The sequence below is a fragment of the Crinia signifera genome, chromosome 12 (genome assembly GCF_055691185.1).
Source record: "Crinia signifera chromosome 12, ASM5569118v1, whole genome shotgun sequence".
Taxonomy (NCBI): Eukaryota; Metazoa; Chordata; class Amphibia; order Anura; family Myobatrachidae; genus Crinia; species Crinia signifera.
Window position 1 is genome coordinate 34,765,865 of NC_139228.1, and position 19,702 is coordinate 34,785,566.

Below are 19,702 nucleotides of genomic sequence, written 5' to 3' on the forward strand. Positions count from 1 at the left end.
AAGTTGGCACTTACCAGGGAATTCTGCTTTGCACACCTCAGGTACACAAAGTAGAATAAACAGCCCCAGGAAACCTTTTTTTTGGGGCAATAACACGAGTCAAGGAACTTCTCAGATTCGGTGTTCTCTCCTGATAATAGGTCATTTACTGCACAGTTAAGAGGCCTATCACATTGCAACTTATTACCCTGTACAAGCTGGTATCTTGCCGGCTTGACCCGGTAACGAGTGCGATGTGAAAGAGGTTACCGGGTTCCACAAACGGGTAGCAACACGGCAATAAGAACCGGTAAAAAGCAGAGTTCTTACCGATTTGTTGCTGTGCAGTGTGAATGGGTTAAACGGGTCCAGCGACCCATTTCCCATTCACGCTATGGAGGAGGCAGTGCTTGGAGCAGCGCCAGCTCTAAGCGTTGCCTCCTCCCCCACCCCCGGATGACGTCAGCAAACCCGCAATAATGCCAGTTCGCTGAGGGGATGTGAACATCCCAAAATGTAGGGTCGTGCCGGGACTGAACAGTTTCAAAGTCCCGGTGCGACCCTGCATTTTGGGATGTGAAAGCAGTAGTGATCCCTGGCCTATTTCTAAGAAATCTCACTACAACTGCCACTTTGTGTGGCCACAATCAGCATCTCCTAGGTGAGGCTCACACGTTTGCCATGTGGGGAGTGGGGCAATATTTTAAAAGCCAATGGTTAATAAGTCATTCGGTTTAAGGCATGCTTGGATTTATTCTCAGAAAACGTTAACATGAACATTAACTACTATATGTATTCCAAATTTCCACAGCCATGTCTGTCATAGCAGTTGAGTAATTAACAGGAAACTCTAGAGTCTTATTTAGGTGACGGATTGGGCCAAGGCAATGGTGTTAATGCCCATTATCTGCTTGTTAATTATGTTGACAATGAGTAACAACATTCCACTGATCTGGATATATAATCTCACCAACCAGATTTACAGCTGCACAGGCAACTTGGATCAGCACGTGGTCACTTTAGACCATATTAGCTACATTTTCTGTGTGCAAGATCATAAACACCATCAGTCTAGATCCGGGGTGGCCAAACCGGTCCTCAAGATCTACGAACAGTTCACATTTTCCAGACCACCTAGCTAGTGCACATGTTACGGTCTCATTTTCAAATGTATTTATTACTAACCGGCTCAATCTACAGATCCACAAGTGGCCTGGAAAACACGGAACGTTGGAAGAGCTCGAGGACCAGTTTGCCAACATTCAGCTAATCCGGCTTACAATTTATTGCTTATGGTTAGAGCACTGCACCTAATATGTACATGGATGTCCAACTCCAGAGGTTAGATGGCTATGATGTGTGGGTTAAGGATGACAACGCAACAAAATATTTTTTAAGGGTTTTATTGATAAAAGGTAATGGTTAGAATGGTGGGGGTGGTGGTCAGTGGGGTGTAGGTTTCACTTGCAGGGAGTACCTTAGGTACATGGCCGGTCATGATGGCATTTGGTTTAGGTAATATTCAACTAAATGCCACTGTGCTTAAAAAATAATAATTAAGATTAACAGAAATAATCCTATTAAAATTGTTTGTTTCTTAAAAATACAAATGTAAAAACTATTAAATATTTTAGTAATGCAATACCACCTCACCAGCGCCACAGCTAAAAACTACTTTAAAAAACACCATGTCAAGTATTTCTCCATGGATGGATTTTAGACATGATTAAGATAATGTTTCTCTTCCTCATTATTGATTGGAGACCACTGTAGTTGAATGTACACCCATTTGCAGAACGTCTCTTGCTATGTGAAGGAGGGAGGGGTGTACAGATCTATGCATCTCTGGCCTTTTTTCACTTGCTACTGAAGAAGTACACCTGGGCATTAATACAAAGAACAAGTTTACGGAAGGTGTGCGGAAGCGTAAGTACACCTGCTTTCAGTTGCCTTTTTTTACAACTACGCATACAGCATTCCTCGTTGTACGCTATGCAGTAGCGGCTACTGTGAATGTATGCTACTGCTCCAAGAAGAGTCTTATGTATATAGATGACTCCTGATCGCTTCTGTGATGACACAGCATTGGATCACTCAAGTTAAAACACTGCTGGGGCTAAGAAATCTGCATTGGCAGGCGCAGTCCAGGCCGCGCACACCTACAACACTCGCCTATAGCCCCTAAACAGGTGTAGAACGTCAGTAACAGTGTGGCTTGGGGCGCTGCAGGAGCTGTCATACTCATGCAGTATAGATCATGTCCAAAGATCTCCCACCATCAGGTTTGCATGCAACAAACCCGATGCAGGAGTAATTACGGCCAACTTGCACAATTTTGCATTGGCACCGGTGTGGGCAGGTCAGCTGTATCTCAACAAGACATATGCAGCAGCCACTTCTCACTTTATGGTTATCTTTCTCCATATAGTCAACTCATTTTAAGTAAGGAAGCCCCAGTTAAGCGGAATATAGCTTTAAATAGAATTCCCTTTTAAATAAAATATTATGAGAAAGCCAACTTAAAAAAACAATTCTGTAACTCTCAGCCCGTCATTTTTCTCTTGGGTGAGTAAGATTTAGTATTGTGCACTCGAACACTCTGCTGCAAGGATGTAGCCATTTTCATGGAGTCGCTCTTTTTTGGTGAGGAGTCCTGGTCTGTTGGTTTCCATAACAGCAGCTGTGCGTCTTCCCCACCAGTTAGCAGAGAGTTGTCCTCTATGCTCCAGTAGAATGAACGCACAGTCGCAGAGTGGCCACCATGTAGAGTTTTCAAATAGGACACCTTATCAGAATCACAGTTGAGCAGGTTGATGTCACCGGTGTGAGAACCTCCAACAAGAAACAATTCATCCTTTTTCTCATGGTAAAGGCCTCCTATAAGATAGTCAATGGAACAAGCACTAATTTTTTCCCTCATATCCTCTACTTTACAGAGAGTAATGGGTTCCTCTGTGTCCACCTGTGCAAGGTCCCACCAAATGAAACCTTCATCATGTGTCAAGCAATAAATCTGCTTGTAATCCTTTCCTGCCCATCCAATAATATTCACGGAGGAGTCGGAATTGCAAGTGGTAGCTAATGCATCCTCTTCATTATCTTTGTTAAGATCAAACACATTAACAAGTCCATCTGTGGAACCAGATGCTACCAGGCTTGGATTGGTTGGATGAAATCGCACTTGAGTGATGTCATCATTGTGAGACTCTGAGTAAACGCCAAGAGGTTCTTTAGATTTTGTGTCCGAACTATACCTTGCATCCCAGAAGACCAGGAAGGAGTCCTCTTCTTCTTTTTCGGTGCCAGCACAGACTACAAGGTCATTACAGCTGATATCAAAGCTTATGAAGACATTAGATGGGTAACCGGCATATACCTGGACTGCTTCAGCACCATTCACTCGAGCATCCCAAAGTTTTACCGTAGCATCACTGCATGCAGAAAACAACAGATTGTGATTGGAGTGAGAGAACCGAACCCCACTCAGCACCCCAGGGTGTGCATTCAATTCTTTAAGACAGATCATAGTTTCCTTTGTGTATAAATTAATTGATTTATCGGAACATAATACTGCAATGTTCTGATGGTTTTGTTCATCCACTGATTTTGACTCATCGATGTCAAGTATGTAAGTCGTGCTGTCTTTTATAGAGGAACGGTTCACAATGTGAAAATGAGAAAGCTGCTGTTCTAGACCTTCCATGGTGAAACAAAGTATTTTTCTTTTTCTCAGACCTAAAATATAATAAAGACAATTAGAAAGCATTGAAACAGTCAAGTGAGTGTACTGGTTAGAAGCAAAAGAGCACTATTATGAAATTACAGATGGAGCTGGTCTCGTTTAGTGGGGGTCTGGCAGTCGGATCCCCTTCAAAACAAAGCTCCCCGTTGGTCCCAGTCACCTCCCCCCCCAAGTCAGATGGAGTGCTCGTCAAAGGGGGCATTCTGGCAAAACCCCGGCGCTGGCTGAGGGCCGCTCCATCTGTACATTTTGGCATGCCATAGATGTTCTCCAGGCAGTTAAATGTTTAAAGTAAACCCTTGATGCTCTTTTGACCAGGTGGATGGGTAGGTGTAAGCCCTCTGGACCTAGCAGCACTAGTGAGACTGTCAAATCAGCTTGTCTCACATACCTTTATATGATCATTACTGACCATTATTACAGATGTGGATCAACTGTATTCTACTGCAACACAAAATACACACGCACGGAGCAAAATAATCCTTAACTGTTAAACTTACTGAATATTCCATCTGATAGAAACCAGTATGTGAGCAAACATTACACACTGGAATCCCACTGGTCATATACAAGAGTAACTTGTAAAGTGCACAAATTTCCTGTAATTGAAAGAGCAGGACTCCCCTTGAGTGAAGTGGAAAAATGTATTATATATAGATATGATAACTGGCACCACCGGGCACATGATATGGAGAGGTGGTGTTGGCAGACACAATACATACATTTAAAATCTGTCTTTAAATAAATCAGAATACACAACGTATAATAAGGGATGCAGCAAATCGATCACACACACTAACCAAGGTTGAACTGGATGGACGCACATCTTTATTTTCCCTTAACTACTATTTAACTGGCAGCACTGGGGGCATGATATGTAACTGGCCCAAATGAAAAAGGAGACCTTTTTGTAGCTGGGTTGTATTTAATCGCAGTGGGTCAATGTGTGTGCCAATAGATGGCGTTGCAATTTTTACAGTTGCGCATGTGTAGCGAACAGCATCAGCTCCGTTTCTTCATTCCTGGAAAGCTGTTTTGCATGGTCGGATGCATGATGGATTCCTCCAGATCAGCGCAGAGCGGTTATACAATTTTTTTGAAGAAGGCGAGCGGCCGATGGGTCAAGCAAACATCCATTCTCGCTAACTTCTGATTCTGAGAGATGCTTGGGCACCCACCACTGTGCACAAACTTTGCCATAACCAAGCTGCCTGTGGATTATGCGATACACAGTTCCATTGCTTATCGACATTGCAGCAGCAATTTCACCTTTGGGGATCTGACTAATGAGATCCTCCACAGCCGAAATCATGGCAGGGTTGGTGACAATGGGCAGTATTCAATGAAAAAAATTTGCCGTGCATGGCGAGAGATTTTTTCTCTCGCCATGCACTCGCCCTGTTCCGGAGGGCTCGCTGCCACTCCTGCTCCCTCTATTCAATGTGGTTAAGACTCGCCGCCACTCGGGGCGAGTCTTAACCCCTGCAGCGGACGAGCGTCCGCGGCAGGGAGCTGGCAGGGAGCCGTGGGACGGTGGCAGCCAGGGAGATTAAAGTCTCCCTGGCTGCCCCAGAACATATGTGGAGGGGAGGTGGGCTCCCCGGGACCCAGGCAGCACAAACTGCCCCCCCTAATATTTTTTTTTTTTAATTAAATATATATTCATGTGCTATAAGCACATGAATAAAAATAGCATGCCCCTTCACAGAAAAAAAATCCTGATTTTTTGACACCAAAATTAAAAAAAAAAAACCTTTTAGTTTAAAAGTTCACATTCCAGCTCTCCATGAAAAGATGGAGAATTGCTACACGGAGAGAGACGGCGAAAATCACTTAGAAAGACGGCGAATATTTCACATTGAATAGGGTTGCTCGCTTTTGGAGAGCAAAATGCTCCGTCCAAGGCGGAAAAAGCACAAATTCGCCGTAAAACAGGGCGAATTTTTCTCATTGAATACTGCCCAATATCTGCCTGCCTGGGCCATGGCAAGTCCTTGATGCTTCCGGGTCCCGCCTCATAAGGCTGACACTACCGGAATATGGTGCACCGTGCGAGACACTGCTCTATATACACCGCCTTCATCCTGCTATACATTTATGGAGCGTGCTCGCCTTCTGCGCAAAGAAATTGTTTAACAGCTCTTTGCGTTGATCTGCATCCGACTGCAAAAAAAACAACTTTACAGGTAGGAAGCCATTCACTACACATGCACGACTGGGAAAATTGCCACGCCATCTATCGGCAAACACATTAACCCACTGCGATTACATACAACGCCGCTACAGCAAAAGCCTCCTTTTCATTTGGGCACACCTTATGGCCCTTATTCAGATCTGATCGCAGTACATTTGTTTGGAAAATGGGCAAAACCATGTGCACTGCAGGCGGGGTAGATGTAATATGTGCAGAGAGAGTTAAATTTGGGTGGGGTGTATTGAATCTGAAATCTAAATTGCAATGTAAAAATAATGCAGCCAGTGTTTACCCTGCACAGAAACAAAATAACTCACAATAATCTAACCCTCTCTGCACGTTACATGTGTTACATGTGTTTGTACCACCGATAACCCGGCACAGTTCTGGAATCAAGAGTAAGTTTTGCATTAAACCCTTGAGTGCCAACATCTAGTGTTCATTCTAGCACTCACCATCTTTGAAAACCCATGCAGTTCCTCTTCCCTGTCTGGGGTGTAGCTGTCTGCTGTAGTGCTTCTAGCACAGTGTGGTCTGTATATCAGCACTGACATACAAACCAGACCTGTGCTAGAAACACCACAGCACACAGTGACACCCCAGGCAGGGTAGAGGAACTGCATGGGTTTTCAAAGATGGCGGGTGCTAGAATGAACACTAAACATCTGAGAGATGCACAAAATATCCATAAAAAAATGCCAGCGTCACTCACATTTGTTATATAAAGTAAAAAGTTTAAAATCCTATTAAAAAAAAAAAAAAGTTTAAAATCCTATATAAAAAAAAGGTAAACAGTAAACAGTCAGTATGATGAATAAAAGGTGTTTACTTGGCAATTTTCACACCAGTTTTGACAAATTCACTTGGCACTCAAAGGGTTAAATAAAATATTAAAGGAAGTAAAAAACGGACATAAGAAGAACATCTACCCATTTCTATACGACCACCTAAACCGTGATGTACGTTTGCATGCGTCTAGTTTGCCGTCGTCAATAAATCTAACGAAGCTCAGCAGTAATATCTGAAATGTATCACACTTTACCATCTAACTCTGTTAACGGCCGCTCTTAAATACCTGTCTGATCCTATCCGCCAAGTGTGTTTTATTAGCACCTTTTTTTGCTGTGAAATTTGAGTAATGCAACCTTAGGAATCGGCCAGGCTCGGAGCCAGAGTCAGGTCAGCACTGGGTGACACCGAATCTAATGATAGACTCTCACAGTATGGATTACATATACCATTTCAGGTCCCGTATCCGATCAGTCTATCCCTGTGCCAGGCAGGTGACTAGAAGAGCATTCAGCTGCCGGGACTAATAGGCAATTGCTCTTAGAAATATTAGCCATAATGATTCCATTTGTGCCAGTTCACTTATTAGCCAGATAGGCATACAAACTCCTGTGGATTGAAAAGTATGTTTAGCAAGTGGTACAGGATGAAATGGTTTCTGGGGATGTATGAATAGACAGAACAGAGGATGCAATGACATTGAGATCTGTAAACCTGTGACCAGGCAGATTAAGGATAATCCTCACTGTGCAGATTACAGATAGCCTATATTCCTAACTAAAGGACTATGAAATATGATGGAGGTAGTATGATGTGTTCCCGAAAATAATATTAAGCCAAACCACTATTTTAAAAACACACATGTTATGTGAATGGAATGCAAAATCTATTGCATCCCAGTCACAGGTTACTTTTTTTATATTCAAATCCGTTTACGTGCAACTATGAATCATTTTAAATGCAGGATTTAATGATGATGTACAAGTTTCATTTGAGTACATTTTCTTTACAGTTGTCCATAAACTGAATCAAAAAAATGCTCCCTAGAGGGGTAACCTAATACCGTATGGCAAAAAAACAGAATATCACCGGGCTATCCAGTTATAGAACATTTTTACCATGCTGCAAATGACCCAATTTTGCACAAAAATATACGGTCCTTAGGTCAACGAGTGCGAAGCATGGCGAGCGCTTTTTCGGTGTGTCCATGTTGATGATATTTAGGGCAAAAAAAATTGTAAAAAACCATGTAGACCTTTTGACTGATGACCTAATGCTTGTGTTGACCTTTTGACCGTTTCCATCTGTCGACCTTTGGTGGCCGGCCCAATGCATGTCGACCTTAATTTGGTCAACCTAATGATCCACACACGAAACACTTAAAATAAACACTTATTGGGGATTTGGTTTTGCCTGCCTGAGGCAGGCAGAATAAAAGCCTTGATTGGTGCCGGCAGTGTAGGCCAATAGGATAGCCCTGGACGACTCAATCAGCTGTGGTTGATTAAAAGTTAATCAAAACGACCTTTAACACCTGTATATAAAATGACAGGAAAATAATTAAAACATTCACTGGAATCTTAACCTTTTGTCTGCAAAATATCCACCAAAAATGCCAGCACCACTCTCATTTGTTATATAAATTCAAATAAAAAGTGTAAAAAAATAAACAACAGGACAGCGAGGATTCCCCCCAAACAGTGAGGCTCACGGCTAATGCAGGGAGCCCGCTGCATTTAACCGCGAGCCTTGCTGTTTTAATGGCCACACACGCCGTTTCCCCCTCGCTTCAAAAACCTAGCGATGGGGAAACAGCAGTTGAATATTGACCCTGCAAGCTGTGACAGCGAGCAGTCAGCACTGCCCACTGCCACAGCGCGCACAAATAATTGAATACACCCCAAAGGGTTAACTTCAAAGCTGCAGGCGCCATGTTCTTCCTTAATAGAACAGGAAATGGTTTGCAAGCTTCGTAGACAGACCTTTGAGATCTACTTGTCAGAGACAGGAAATAGGATATATTCCAAATAAAAGCACAAAAGGAATTTTCAAATGAACGTGAATGATTCAGTCAGGCTTTTGTCATTTCCATACAAGTTCTTCTCTTAGAGGTCAGTCTGTACACAGCCAAAAATAAACTACACAAAAGAAAATATAAGTTTTACCTCATTTATAAATGTTACATCATAGTTGTCAATCCCTGTACACACACATCGATTTGCTTTTGATTCGATGTCAGATTCGATTTTCTATTAGATCTGGCATTAGATCTTTCCATTCGATTTGGCATTAGATCTGTACTTTTGCATTAGATATTGAATTCGATATACATTCATGGTACATTGTACACATTCGAATTACTAGGTCGAATTCGATATTTCCTTGGGTACTCTTTACCTAGAACGGCGCCCGCGATTAGAATCGCGGGCGTCGGGGGTAAAAAATCGCGGGCATCGCGGGTACATTAAAAACGCGTGCGACGCCCGCGATTTTCCCATAGGGATCAATGTTAAAAGTCAGATTGGACGCGATTTTAGTGTTAAATGCCTTAATGCCCGCGATTTTTACATAGGAAACAATGTTAAATGGGCCACAGAGCCCTAATAGTCCCCCTGAAGTCTTAAATGGCCCCACAATTTTTAACGCCACCCCACGATCAACGTGAACCCAAAGCGTGGCGAGCGCAGCGAGCCCGCGAGGGGCGGCGGTACGCGTCCTCCGACCTTTTCATACCCCCACTATCCACGTCGGCGTGGAGTTGAGAATAGAATAGTGTGGCGAGCGCAGCGAGCCACCGCGCCCGAAGCGTGGCGAGCGCAGCGAGCCCCGCGAGGGGACGCGGATACCTTCACAGTTATACGCGTCCCCTCGCGGGCTTCACAGGTGTCCATGGCGACGCGGACACCTGTGAAGCCCGCAAGGGGACGCGTTTACCTGTGAAGGTATCCGCATCCCCTCGCCACGCTTCGGGCTCGGTGGCTCGCTGCGCTCGCCACACAAGTTTTTAACGGTACTTATTTCCTAGCACGGCGCCCATCGCATAAGATTGTATGCCTTAATTAAGGCATACAATCTATACAATTGAAAAGATTTTTAATTGTATGTACAATATCGCATATATATATATAAAATATAGTGTGGCAAGCGTAGCAAGCCACCGAGCCCGAAGCGTGGCAAGCGCAGCGAGCCCCGCGAGGGGACACGTAATACCTCGCTATATAAGAACCTGTAAATAAATAAATAAATAATGCGCGTCCGCTCGCCACGCTTCGGGCTCTGTGCGCTCGCCACACTATATAAAATCAACTCCACGCAGACGTGGATAGTTGGGGTATAAAAAGGTCGGAGGACGAGTACCGCCGACGCTCGCCACGCTTCGGGTTGGTGTTGATGGATCTTTTATCTTATGGATCTTATGGATGCATAAGATCCATAAGATGTGATATTGTATATACAATTAAAATTTTTTTCAATTGAATAGATTGTATATCTCGTCGATCTCATCCATGCACAAACACATAAGATGCATGCAATGCTTGCGATATCTTCCCGACACATACAATCTAGATCGTGGGCGCCGTGCTAGGAAATAAGTACCTTTTTAACTTTTTTACTAGACTCCAGATATCGTGGAGCTTACATTCTATATTCCCTACCACATGTACATGCGCGCACATTCATTCTACAGTTAATTTTATTGTGGGCCAATTGACCCACCAGTATATTTTTGTATTTTGGGAGGAAACCGGAGTACCCGGAGTAAACCCACGCAAGCACGGGGAGAATATACAAACTCCAGGGAACAAATCCTGGCGTAACCGGGGTGCAAATGTCACATTTTGAAACATGTGGTGCTTTCATTCGTAACCAGAATTCCACAGGTCTTCTGGGAAACATGAACTGCTTTTAGTTCTCAAGAAGAAGTGTTGGCCACCAACTCAATAAACAATGTGTTAACAACGTGATGGTCATACTGATTTCCCTTGAAGTCCAGTCTAAACGATAAAGTGCACACACACTGTGCAATCTTTTAAACGACCTAACAATATATCGTACATCATTTGTTTGTTTCAGCATTAAGAATATAGCAGTCTATATAAATCAGGTAGTGCACACAGATCTCTTTAGACCCGCCTGCACTGCACATGAGATTATTATATGAGGTGCCACAAGTGTTTTGCAGCACTGTACAAAGGACCAGTACAGGGAGACAAAACTTAACATTACAGTAAATGAATAATAAAAACAGTACAGGTCAAATGAATGCCACAATTCAATACACATGAAATCTTAGATGTTAGTAGTGAGGACTAGATGAATGTGTTACTAGGGGCTGGTGGCCAAAGATGGAGAGAGTATGGGGACAAAGATGGTCGCTGAGTGTTTGAGTATGGGAGAGCTATGAATGAAGAGAAGAGGGCTTTGACAACAGGAGGGAAGAGGGCCCTGCTCTGAGGAGCTTACAATCTAGTAGGAAGGGGAGACAGACAGATTACATGAGGTGCAAGCAAGTGGGAGGTGGTTTGATTGCAGGATGTAAGCAGGCAGGGATGGTCAAGGTGTGTGGCAGGGGTCAGAGGATCAGCCCCAGGACTAGGTTATGCAGTGGAAGGGTACGCTTTGATGAATAGGTGAGTTTTCAGAGCCAATTTGAAGCTTTGCAAAGTCTGAGAGTTTAATGGATCAAGGGAGTGCTTTCCACTGAAGGGGTGCACCACGGGCAAAGCCCTGAACTCTGGTGTGGAAAGCAGTGATCAGGGTGGAGGAGAGACGACAGTCGCTGGGCCAACTATAGAGGGCGGGAGAGAGTATGAATAGAGATGAATTTGGACATATATAGTACATATATAGAGCAATGGAATTAGAGATGGCCCTGTACGTGAGTGTGAGGAGTTTGAAGAGGATTCTGTAGGGGAATGGGAGCCAGTGAAGATTGTGTTGAAGGGGAGTGGCAGAAGTAGAGCAGTGGGAGAGGAAGATAAGCCTGGCTGCAGATTTGAGAACAGACTGGAGGAGCCAGTTGGGATCGAGCGAGGCCAGTTAGGAGAACATTGCAGTAGTCAAGTGAGATGACCAGTGAGTGGATGATGAGCTTAGTTGCACTCTGTGAGAGAAAGGGCCTGATGCAAGCAATGTTGCATAACTGGAACTGACAAGAATGGGCCAGAGCTTGGATGTGGGGTGCAAAGGAGTGGGAGGAGTCAAGAGTGATACCCAGGCAGCAGAGTTGGGGGAACGAGGGAGATGATGGTGTTGTTAACAGTGATAGAACCATTAGTAGGGGGCATAGCTCTGGGTGGGGGGAAGATAATAAGTTCGGTTTTGGCCATATTCAGCTTCAGAAATCGCTCAGACATCCAGGAGGAGATTGCAGAGAGGCAGTTGGAAACCTGAGATAAAACAGTGGGGAAAGATCAGGAGAGAAGAGATAGATTTGTGTGTTGTCAGCAAAGAGGTGATATTGGAGGACAAAGGAGTGCACCCATGGAAAAGGTGTACAGGGAGAACAGAAGGGGGCTTAGGACAGTACCCTGAGGGACACCGTCAGGAAGGACGGAAGGTGGTGAGGTGGAGCCAGAGGCAGAGACTGAGAAGGAACGGTTGGTGAGGTAAGAGGTAAAACATTCAAGGACAGTGCCAGAGAGGCCAATGTTTTGGAGTGTGTGGAGGAGGAGAGGGTGATCCACAGTCAAAGGCAGCAGAAAAATCCAGAAAGATAAGCAGAGAGAAGTGGCCTCCGGATTTGGCTGACAGGAGGTCATTTGTGACTTTCACCAGGGCAGTCTCAGTGGAGTAGAGTGGTCAAAAGCTAGATTGAAGGGGGAAAGAGGATGCAGTGGTCAGAGAGGTAGCCGTGAGATGCCTTTAAACCAGCCGTTCAAGTAGTTTAGAGGTGAATGGGAGAGCTCGTAGGTGATAAAGGGTCAAGGTTTGGTTTTTTAAGAATAGGTGAGACCAGAGGATGTTTGAAGATGTATCAAACTGGAGCACATGATCTGCTTCCTGGCAACCTGATTTTGGGAGGAGGAAGGAAGCAGACCCTGCTCGTGGCTGGGCAGAGTGGTACACTAGCAGTAACAGCCAGGCAGACCGGTGGACAACCCACCCGGCTGTATCAGAGCAGGTCCACAAGCCAATCTAAGCTCGCAGTTCAGCAGCCAATCATGAGCAGCAGTGGTAGCTCCTGATTGCCTGCTGGACCGCGAGCTCCGACAAGCCATCGGAACTGTGCATTCGGCCCTGAATTTGTTCTCTGTGACAAAACAGGAACTTGATATCTTTTGTTATCTTGCACACACCGAATTCAAATTAACCTCTTTTATAACATATACACACACACACAAGTTACCAGCTATGGCACTGTGATACTGATGTGTGTAATGGACCCCACACACTGGCCAACCTGCAGGAATTTTCTGAGGGATTTTACTAAATCCCTCAGAAAATGCATGTAAATTGCTGTGTGTGTAGCCCACACAGTGATTTACATGCGCGCCCCGCCGTTCTGAATCCGCCCAGGATTCAGAACGGACCCGCCGGTAAATTCAGTGCAGTCGCACTTATGCTCCTGCTCATCTCCTGCATGTGTGGCGCGGGGATGAGCAGGGCCATCTGAGCGACTGTCACTGATGCCAGAGGCACGCCGCCCAGAAGCTGCATTTTTTTTTGGGGGGGGGGTGGGGGGGTGTGGAGCACTGTACCGCAAATTTTTATCTATAAGGCCACTGGCCACTAATGTTTTTAACACTGGGGTGCCAGTGAAAACCTCGGCCTTCTGTCTCCCAGGAGGGGGGGCACCTCTCCTCCAGGGATGACCAGCCACAGAGGTAATGCTTTGGACGCGGGACCTTATATAATAAGTGTCCCCGGCTGTGAACAAGCCATTTTATTAAATTTTTTGGTACTTGTGTAGTTTCACGGTGGCACTTCCCAGCAGATCGCATGCAAATTGTATGCAAATCGCATGCGATATTTGCATACGATTCGATCTGCGATGTGATTTAGCACACCCCCACTATCCACGTCAGCCCGAAGCGTGGCGAGCGTAGCGCACCTCGCAAGGAGACGCAGTACGCATCCTCCCAACCTTTTCATACCCCCACTATCTACGTCGACGTGGAGTTGATTTTATAAAGTGTGGCTAACGCAGCGAGCCACCCTGCCCGAAGCGTGGCGAGCACAGCAAGCCCCGCGTAAAACGAGCGGACGTGGAATACATGTCCAGTAATCCGTGTTCGCTCACCCCGCTTTAGGCTCGTTTTACGCGTCCACTCGCCACACTTCAGGCTCGTTGGCTCACTGCACTCGCCACACTTCATAAAGTCAACTCAGCGCTGACGTGGATAGTGGGGGTATGAACAGGTCGCGAGGACACGATGTGGATATGCATTGTGTATCAATAGCATTGTGTATCAAATCGTATGCAAATCACATGTGGTATTTGCATATGATGTGATCCGTTGTGAAACTACACAAGTACCCATTTTTTTTTTTATTATTTAAATTCAAGGATTTTGAAATCCCACTATTGTACTAATGTAGACTGTCTGGCCGGAGGATTATATAGACAAGATGACACTCCCCCAGGCTTTATTCCAACCCATTATTTAAATTTGAATACTTTTTGTATTCCCCTGAAGTCGCCTAAAAGATTTGATATCTCTCATGCTGAATCTCCCATTATGAATCTCTAGTACAAGTGTGTGTGTGTGTGTGTGTGTGTGTGTGTGTGTGTGTGTGTGTGTGTGTGTGTGTGTGTGTGTGTGTGTGTGCCTATTATCTGAGAGATTCAGTTTAAGTGAAATCTCTCATGCTGAATCTGGCAAAAAATCTTTCCATGCGTAGGGCCCTTAAGGGTGTGCAAGCGCCTGCATGGAGCTCTCTCAGGCGCCCTCTAGTGGCTGCTGATGCATCCTAGCGGTGAGGAGCAGTATGCAGTGAGATATATATATATATATAGATAGATAGATAGATATACACAAACAGCCTAATTTTGCACATTTTTATTTTCAGATGTTTACTTACACATCCCAGCACACTGCTATTAGCCATGCTGGGATGACTGCATGTTGAATACATCTGCTGTAGAGTTGTATCATCAATGGGGACATAGGGATATGCAATTTGTGCCACACTTTTTTAGGGTGAATTTGAAATTGTCCTACTCAATTAAATTGACAATATTTTGCCTAGGCAAAAATTTTTGTAGTGGCGACAGAGACACCTGGATCGTTAAATTTGCCACCGAACCATGTTTTTTCCACCCATTTTTGGGTGAAATTGCAGGCATTTTCACCTGGCTTTTAATCATCTTTGGCCATGCCTTTTCACTTTTCACCCAAAATTTGAAAAGGCATGGGCGAAAAATCACTAGAAAAAAAAAAAAATTGGTGTAAACATCCTAGCCTTGCCTAGCTAAAAAAACAGGACTAATTAAATACCCTCATAGTCTCAAATGTGGAGATCCAATTGGTTTCTGTAACCATTTCCCCCCCCCTTTAATAGGATCCATACCTTCTATCAACCATCTACAGTAACTAAGGGGTAGTTTTCACAACCAAATTCTAGTTGTCATTTTCTATAATGCGCTAGATAAATTATTTATAGTTTATATTTGGTATATGTCTTGCAATTGCTATAAATACACATTTTGGGTCTATAAGGCTGAGCCACTCTGGCCATACTCAATGCAACCAGCAAGGTGGTTAAACAGCAGGGGATCTCCGAAAAAAAAAAGGGCCACCGGCCGCTTACCGTATTCGACGTTTCAGGGGAATCCTCACTGTCACAGGATGGTGAGAATGCCCCAAAAAGCGAGGCTCACGGTTTTAGCTGTGCAGGGGGTCAACTGAATGGATTCAGTACTGAAACCCGGCGGTCGGGATCCCGGCGTTCAGAATCCCGAAGCCGGAATCCCGACAGCCGAAATGCTGACAAGGGGGGGGGACGTGGATCGCCCCCCCTTGCGGGCTCGCTGCGCTCGCCACGCAGCGGGCCCGGTGCCTCGCTACGCTCGGCACACTAATTTATTCTCCCTCCAGGGGTGTCGTGGACACCCACGGAGGGAGAATGTGTCGGGATTTCGGCGGTCAGGATTCTGAACGCCGGGATTTTAACTGCATTCCTACTGAATACTGACCCTGCAAGCTGTGACAAAAATGTATGAGGTCATGATTACTTAAATACACACACAGCACAGTCGTGTTAAGGCAATCTAGTTATCTTTATTTCAGATATAAAGATGTAATCCGCACAGTCTGATGGTATGCTTGCCAGATGATCTCTGTATGCAATTGTACCTATTATTTCAGGTTTATATATTTACAGAGAGTTGCATCCCAGGAATTAATATGAACGTTTGACGAGCAAAAAAGAAAAATAATTCCTACAAGGGGCACTCAGAACTGGCAAATCATTGCTTGTATAGCATATGTTTAACACATTTGTATTTTGTATGGTGTCCCAAGAAAGATTGTTATTACAATTTATCTTTTATTGTTGACAATTAAAAAAGCAGCGAAAATATGGTTAAAATATAAGTGAAAGTGCAATTAAGTGTAATAAAGAGTGAAATATCAAATTAAAATAGAGCTGTCCGTTTTGTGTGTTTTATAATTAAGGTTCAATGGGGCAGATGTATTAAGCCTTAACAAGAGATAAATGCAAGGTTATAGAGAGATAAACCTCCAGCCAATCAGCACCTTACTGACTTTTTTCAAACACAGCCTGTAACATGGCAGTTAGCAGCTGATTGGCTGAACGTTTATCTCTATTTATCACCCTTGCATTTATCTGCCCTAATGACCTATAATTCAAACCAATTGTCACTGTGTGAAGTCTTGCACTTATAATAATTTTAATTGTTCCGATCACAACAATTCCTATATGTCACAACAATATGATAAATGGCACTTGTATCACTATGACAGGTCTCAAAATTACTATGATAGGATTGTGTTGCAATTAAGTAATAATTCTGTGCAACTGTATCTTATTTTAAATACCTATCATGAGTTTAGAGTTGTCAAGATTAGATGGTAACAATGTATGTTAGTCACATACTAAATGTATCATAGTAGCGTGGTGGTTCGAACTGGTTCTCTGATGCCCTTTTCAGACCGCACTTTGTAAACGGTATATTGCCGTTTTTTTACCGTTTTAAAACAGTAATCTGTGCGGTCTGAAAGGTGCAGATCCAATTAACCGGTTTGAAAATACAGTTTTTTCAAACCGGTTAAAATGCAGGGTCCTACCCGTTTCAGACCCGGTATTTTGGGATCAAAATCGGGTCTGAAACGGTATTTAGAACCCAGCCAAATGAGCTGGGTCCTAAATTCAGAGCAGCGAATATTTAATGAGCACTCATTAAATATTCGCAGCACTGGAGCCGCTGATTTAAATCTGAATCTAACTTAATCGGCAGCTGTGGGTGATGGCTGTATTCACACAATTCACCTATTGTTAATATTCTTAAACCAGAACCTTAGGCTTTTTGTTCACCATCTAACACATATATTTGCTGTATAATGTGACAATATAGGATATAGTGTTCATTTTAACACCCGCTATCTTTGAAAACCCATGCAGTTCCTGTTCCCTGCCTGGGGTGTCGCTGTCTGCTGTAGTGCTTCTAGCACAGTGTGGTCTACATATCAGCACTGATATGCAAACCAGACCTGTGCTAGAAGCACTAAAGCAGACAGCGACACCCCAGGCAGGGAACAGGAACTGCATGAGTTCTAAAAAAAGATGGCGGGTTCTAGAATGAACACTAGGATAGTCCTTAGGTATAATACATGAAATGGAACACGTGCAGTATTTAATATATTGTCGGCATTGTCCAAAAAGCCGGCTGTTGATCAATTGCCGGCTCCGCTGTATGTACTATACAAATATAGGCACATAAATTCCGTTACTGGATTGTAACTTGCAGATACACACAATATCAAGTGCCACACAATTCACACTTTATCAATAGTTTGCAGCATAAATGCTGACACGCATGTCTAACGGACAGCCTCTAGCGCAGGGCTGGGCAACACCGGCCCTGAAGATGTTGATGAACTACACATCCCAGCATGCCTTGCATCAGTTTCAGCATGGCCACATAGCAAAACTAATGCAAAGCATCCTGGAATGTGTAGTTCACTAACATCTGGAGGGCCGGTGTTGCCCAGCCCTGCTCTAGGGGGTAGGGCCGGTCACATGAAGCATGTTTACCGTCTCCCCCCATGAACGTCCTGACGTACGTTTCGCATTAGAGCTTAATCATAGGTCCAACCCAACTGCGGGGCTGGAAGGATTTTTATTGTGGAGAGTAACCAATGAATTCTCCAGTTATTTTGAGTGGCGTGACAGGGATCCAATAAATGGCTAGATAAGTATCAGCATCGTCATTACTGCCTGTCATTTGTTTATACAATTTGAATTGGATTAATTGACAGGTCTATCAACAAATAAGAAATAAGAAAGTTCCCCATATATTATTTTCCTTTGTTGTTTGTGTTTATTTGGATTTTATTTTTGTTTTATGTTTTTACTTTTTGGTCCCGCAGGTAACAACCTAATGTGCTGATGGTTCCATAAAAATAGGTTTCAGCTTGCGTTCTGTATGACTGCAGATTTTATTTGATTTAAAAGGGATAGGTACAGAGTCTTCATAATTAAGATATACATTAGATCAGGGAACCTCAAACTATTTTGCTCTGGGACCCCATCAGACAATAAAAATAATTTCAGGACCCCAGCAAGTTACTGCAGAAGTTCATCACATCGCATGTGTAGTCAGCAGACAGGACATGCATGGCACAACAGCATTGTGGAGGCTCATGATTGGAGGAGTCTAAAATAACAGACAATTCAACAGATTTTCCAGAAAAGTCATCAACCTGATGGTCAGCAACATGGAGTCGCGACCCACTTTGGGGTCAGGATCCACAGTTTGAGAACCTCTGCATTAGATCAATATGTAGAAGATTCGACCATGTGAAATCTTCCTTCTATATTTGTAAATTAAATGAAATAAGTTTATTAAAACTGAGTATTTTGATATTAATAATTTATAATGTTCTGTGTTATATCATAATATAAATTGGTGCTAGTGTTCCACTATTAAAAAGATATGATTGTTATGTTAACGTTTTGAAGAATTATAATATAAATAGTGTATTATTTATAAGTGATATTATATTAATGCGAATACATGCTTAAGTGTGGTGATAAATTAATAAGATAATACAATTTTTTAATCATGGTGATCACAGTGACTTCACACAAAAAAAAGCAAATTGATAATTGAATAAAAGTGAACAAATCTTTATTTAATGTAATTAGTGAAGAGTCTGCTTCCTTATATGATAGATAAGGTATATATGACATGTGCCACACTGCAGTGATGCCCCACATTAGCCACTAAATACAATACTAGGAGACTTTTAAAGTCCCTGAGTTTGCTGCCAAGTAAGGGGTAATGAACCCTTTAGGGAGACACTACCTGTGCAATAGAGAGTACTGAAGAAAGGTTAATGATAAATGAAAGATACCTTATGTTCACACGCAAATGTCTGTGCTATAGGGAAGCCCTTGAGAGCACACAGTTTCTGTGTACCCGGATCCAGCACGTGTTGCACCCGGCAGGCTTGACTTGTTGTTCCTGGTCACTTCCGGGATTCCCTGACCTTCTACGTAATGCTACATTCACCCAACCACGGTCTCTGCTCTCAGAGAGGCACGTCCAGCAGCCTATCACGTGGTAGGCAGGGAAGTTATCACTAGACCAGTGGAGAAAAATTTAATTCCCTGTGGGACATTCTAATTCAGCTAAATTCTATTCACAGACAGATTGTTCTCTACGGACTATTGAGGCAGGGTGTTGTGTGTCTGTGACAGTTGGACGACAGGCTGATGACAGGCATCTCTCCTGTTACAGTGTTTGGCAGGGGATGTGACTGCTGTCGCCCATGCATTGTGTGCATTTATCACAACACATTGTAATCATC

General features: G+C 43.6%; 1 protein-coding gene across 1 annotated transcript; it reads right to left on the reverse strand.

Annotated features, from left to right (window-relative positions):
* Positions 1 to 1,366: 1,366 nt before the first annotated feature.
* Positions 1,367 to 19,389, reverse strand: WDR89 (WD repeat domain 89). Its single transcript, XM_083166323.1, has 2 exons — positions 19,247 to 19,389; positions 1,367 to 3,714 (listed from the first exon to the last, which is right to left on the reverse strand). The coding sequence occupies exon 2, from the start codon at positions 3,680 to 3,682 to the stop codon at positions 2,522 to 2,524; it is 1,161 nt and encodes a 386-aa protein (XP_083022449.1). The 5' UTR covers positions 3,683 to 3,714; positions 19,247 to 19,389; the 3' UTR covers positions 1,367 to 2,521.
* Between the last annotated feature and the right edge of the window lie 313 nt (positions 19,390 to 19,702).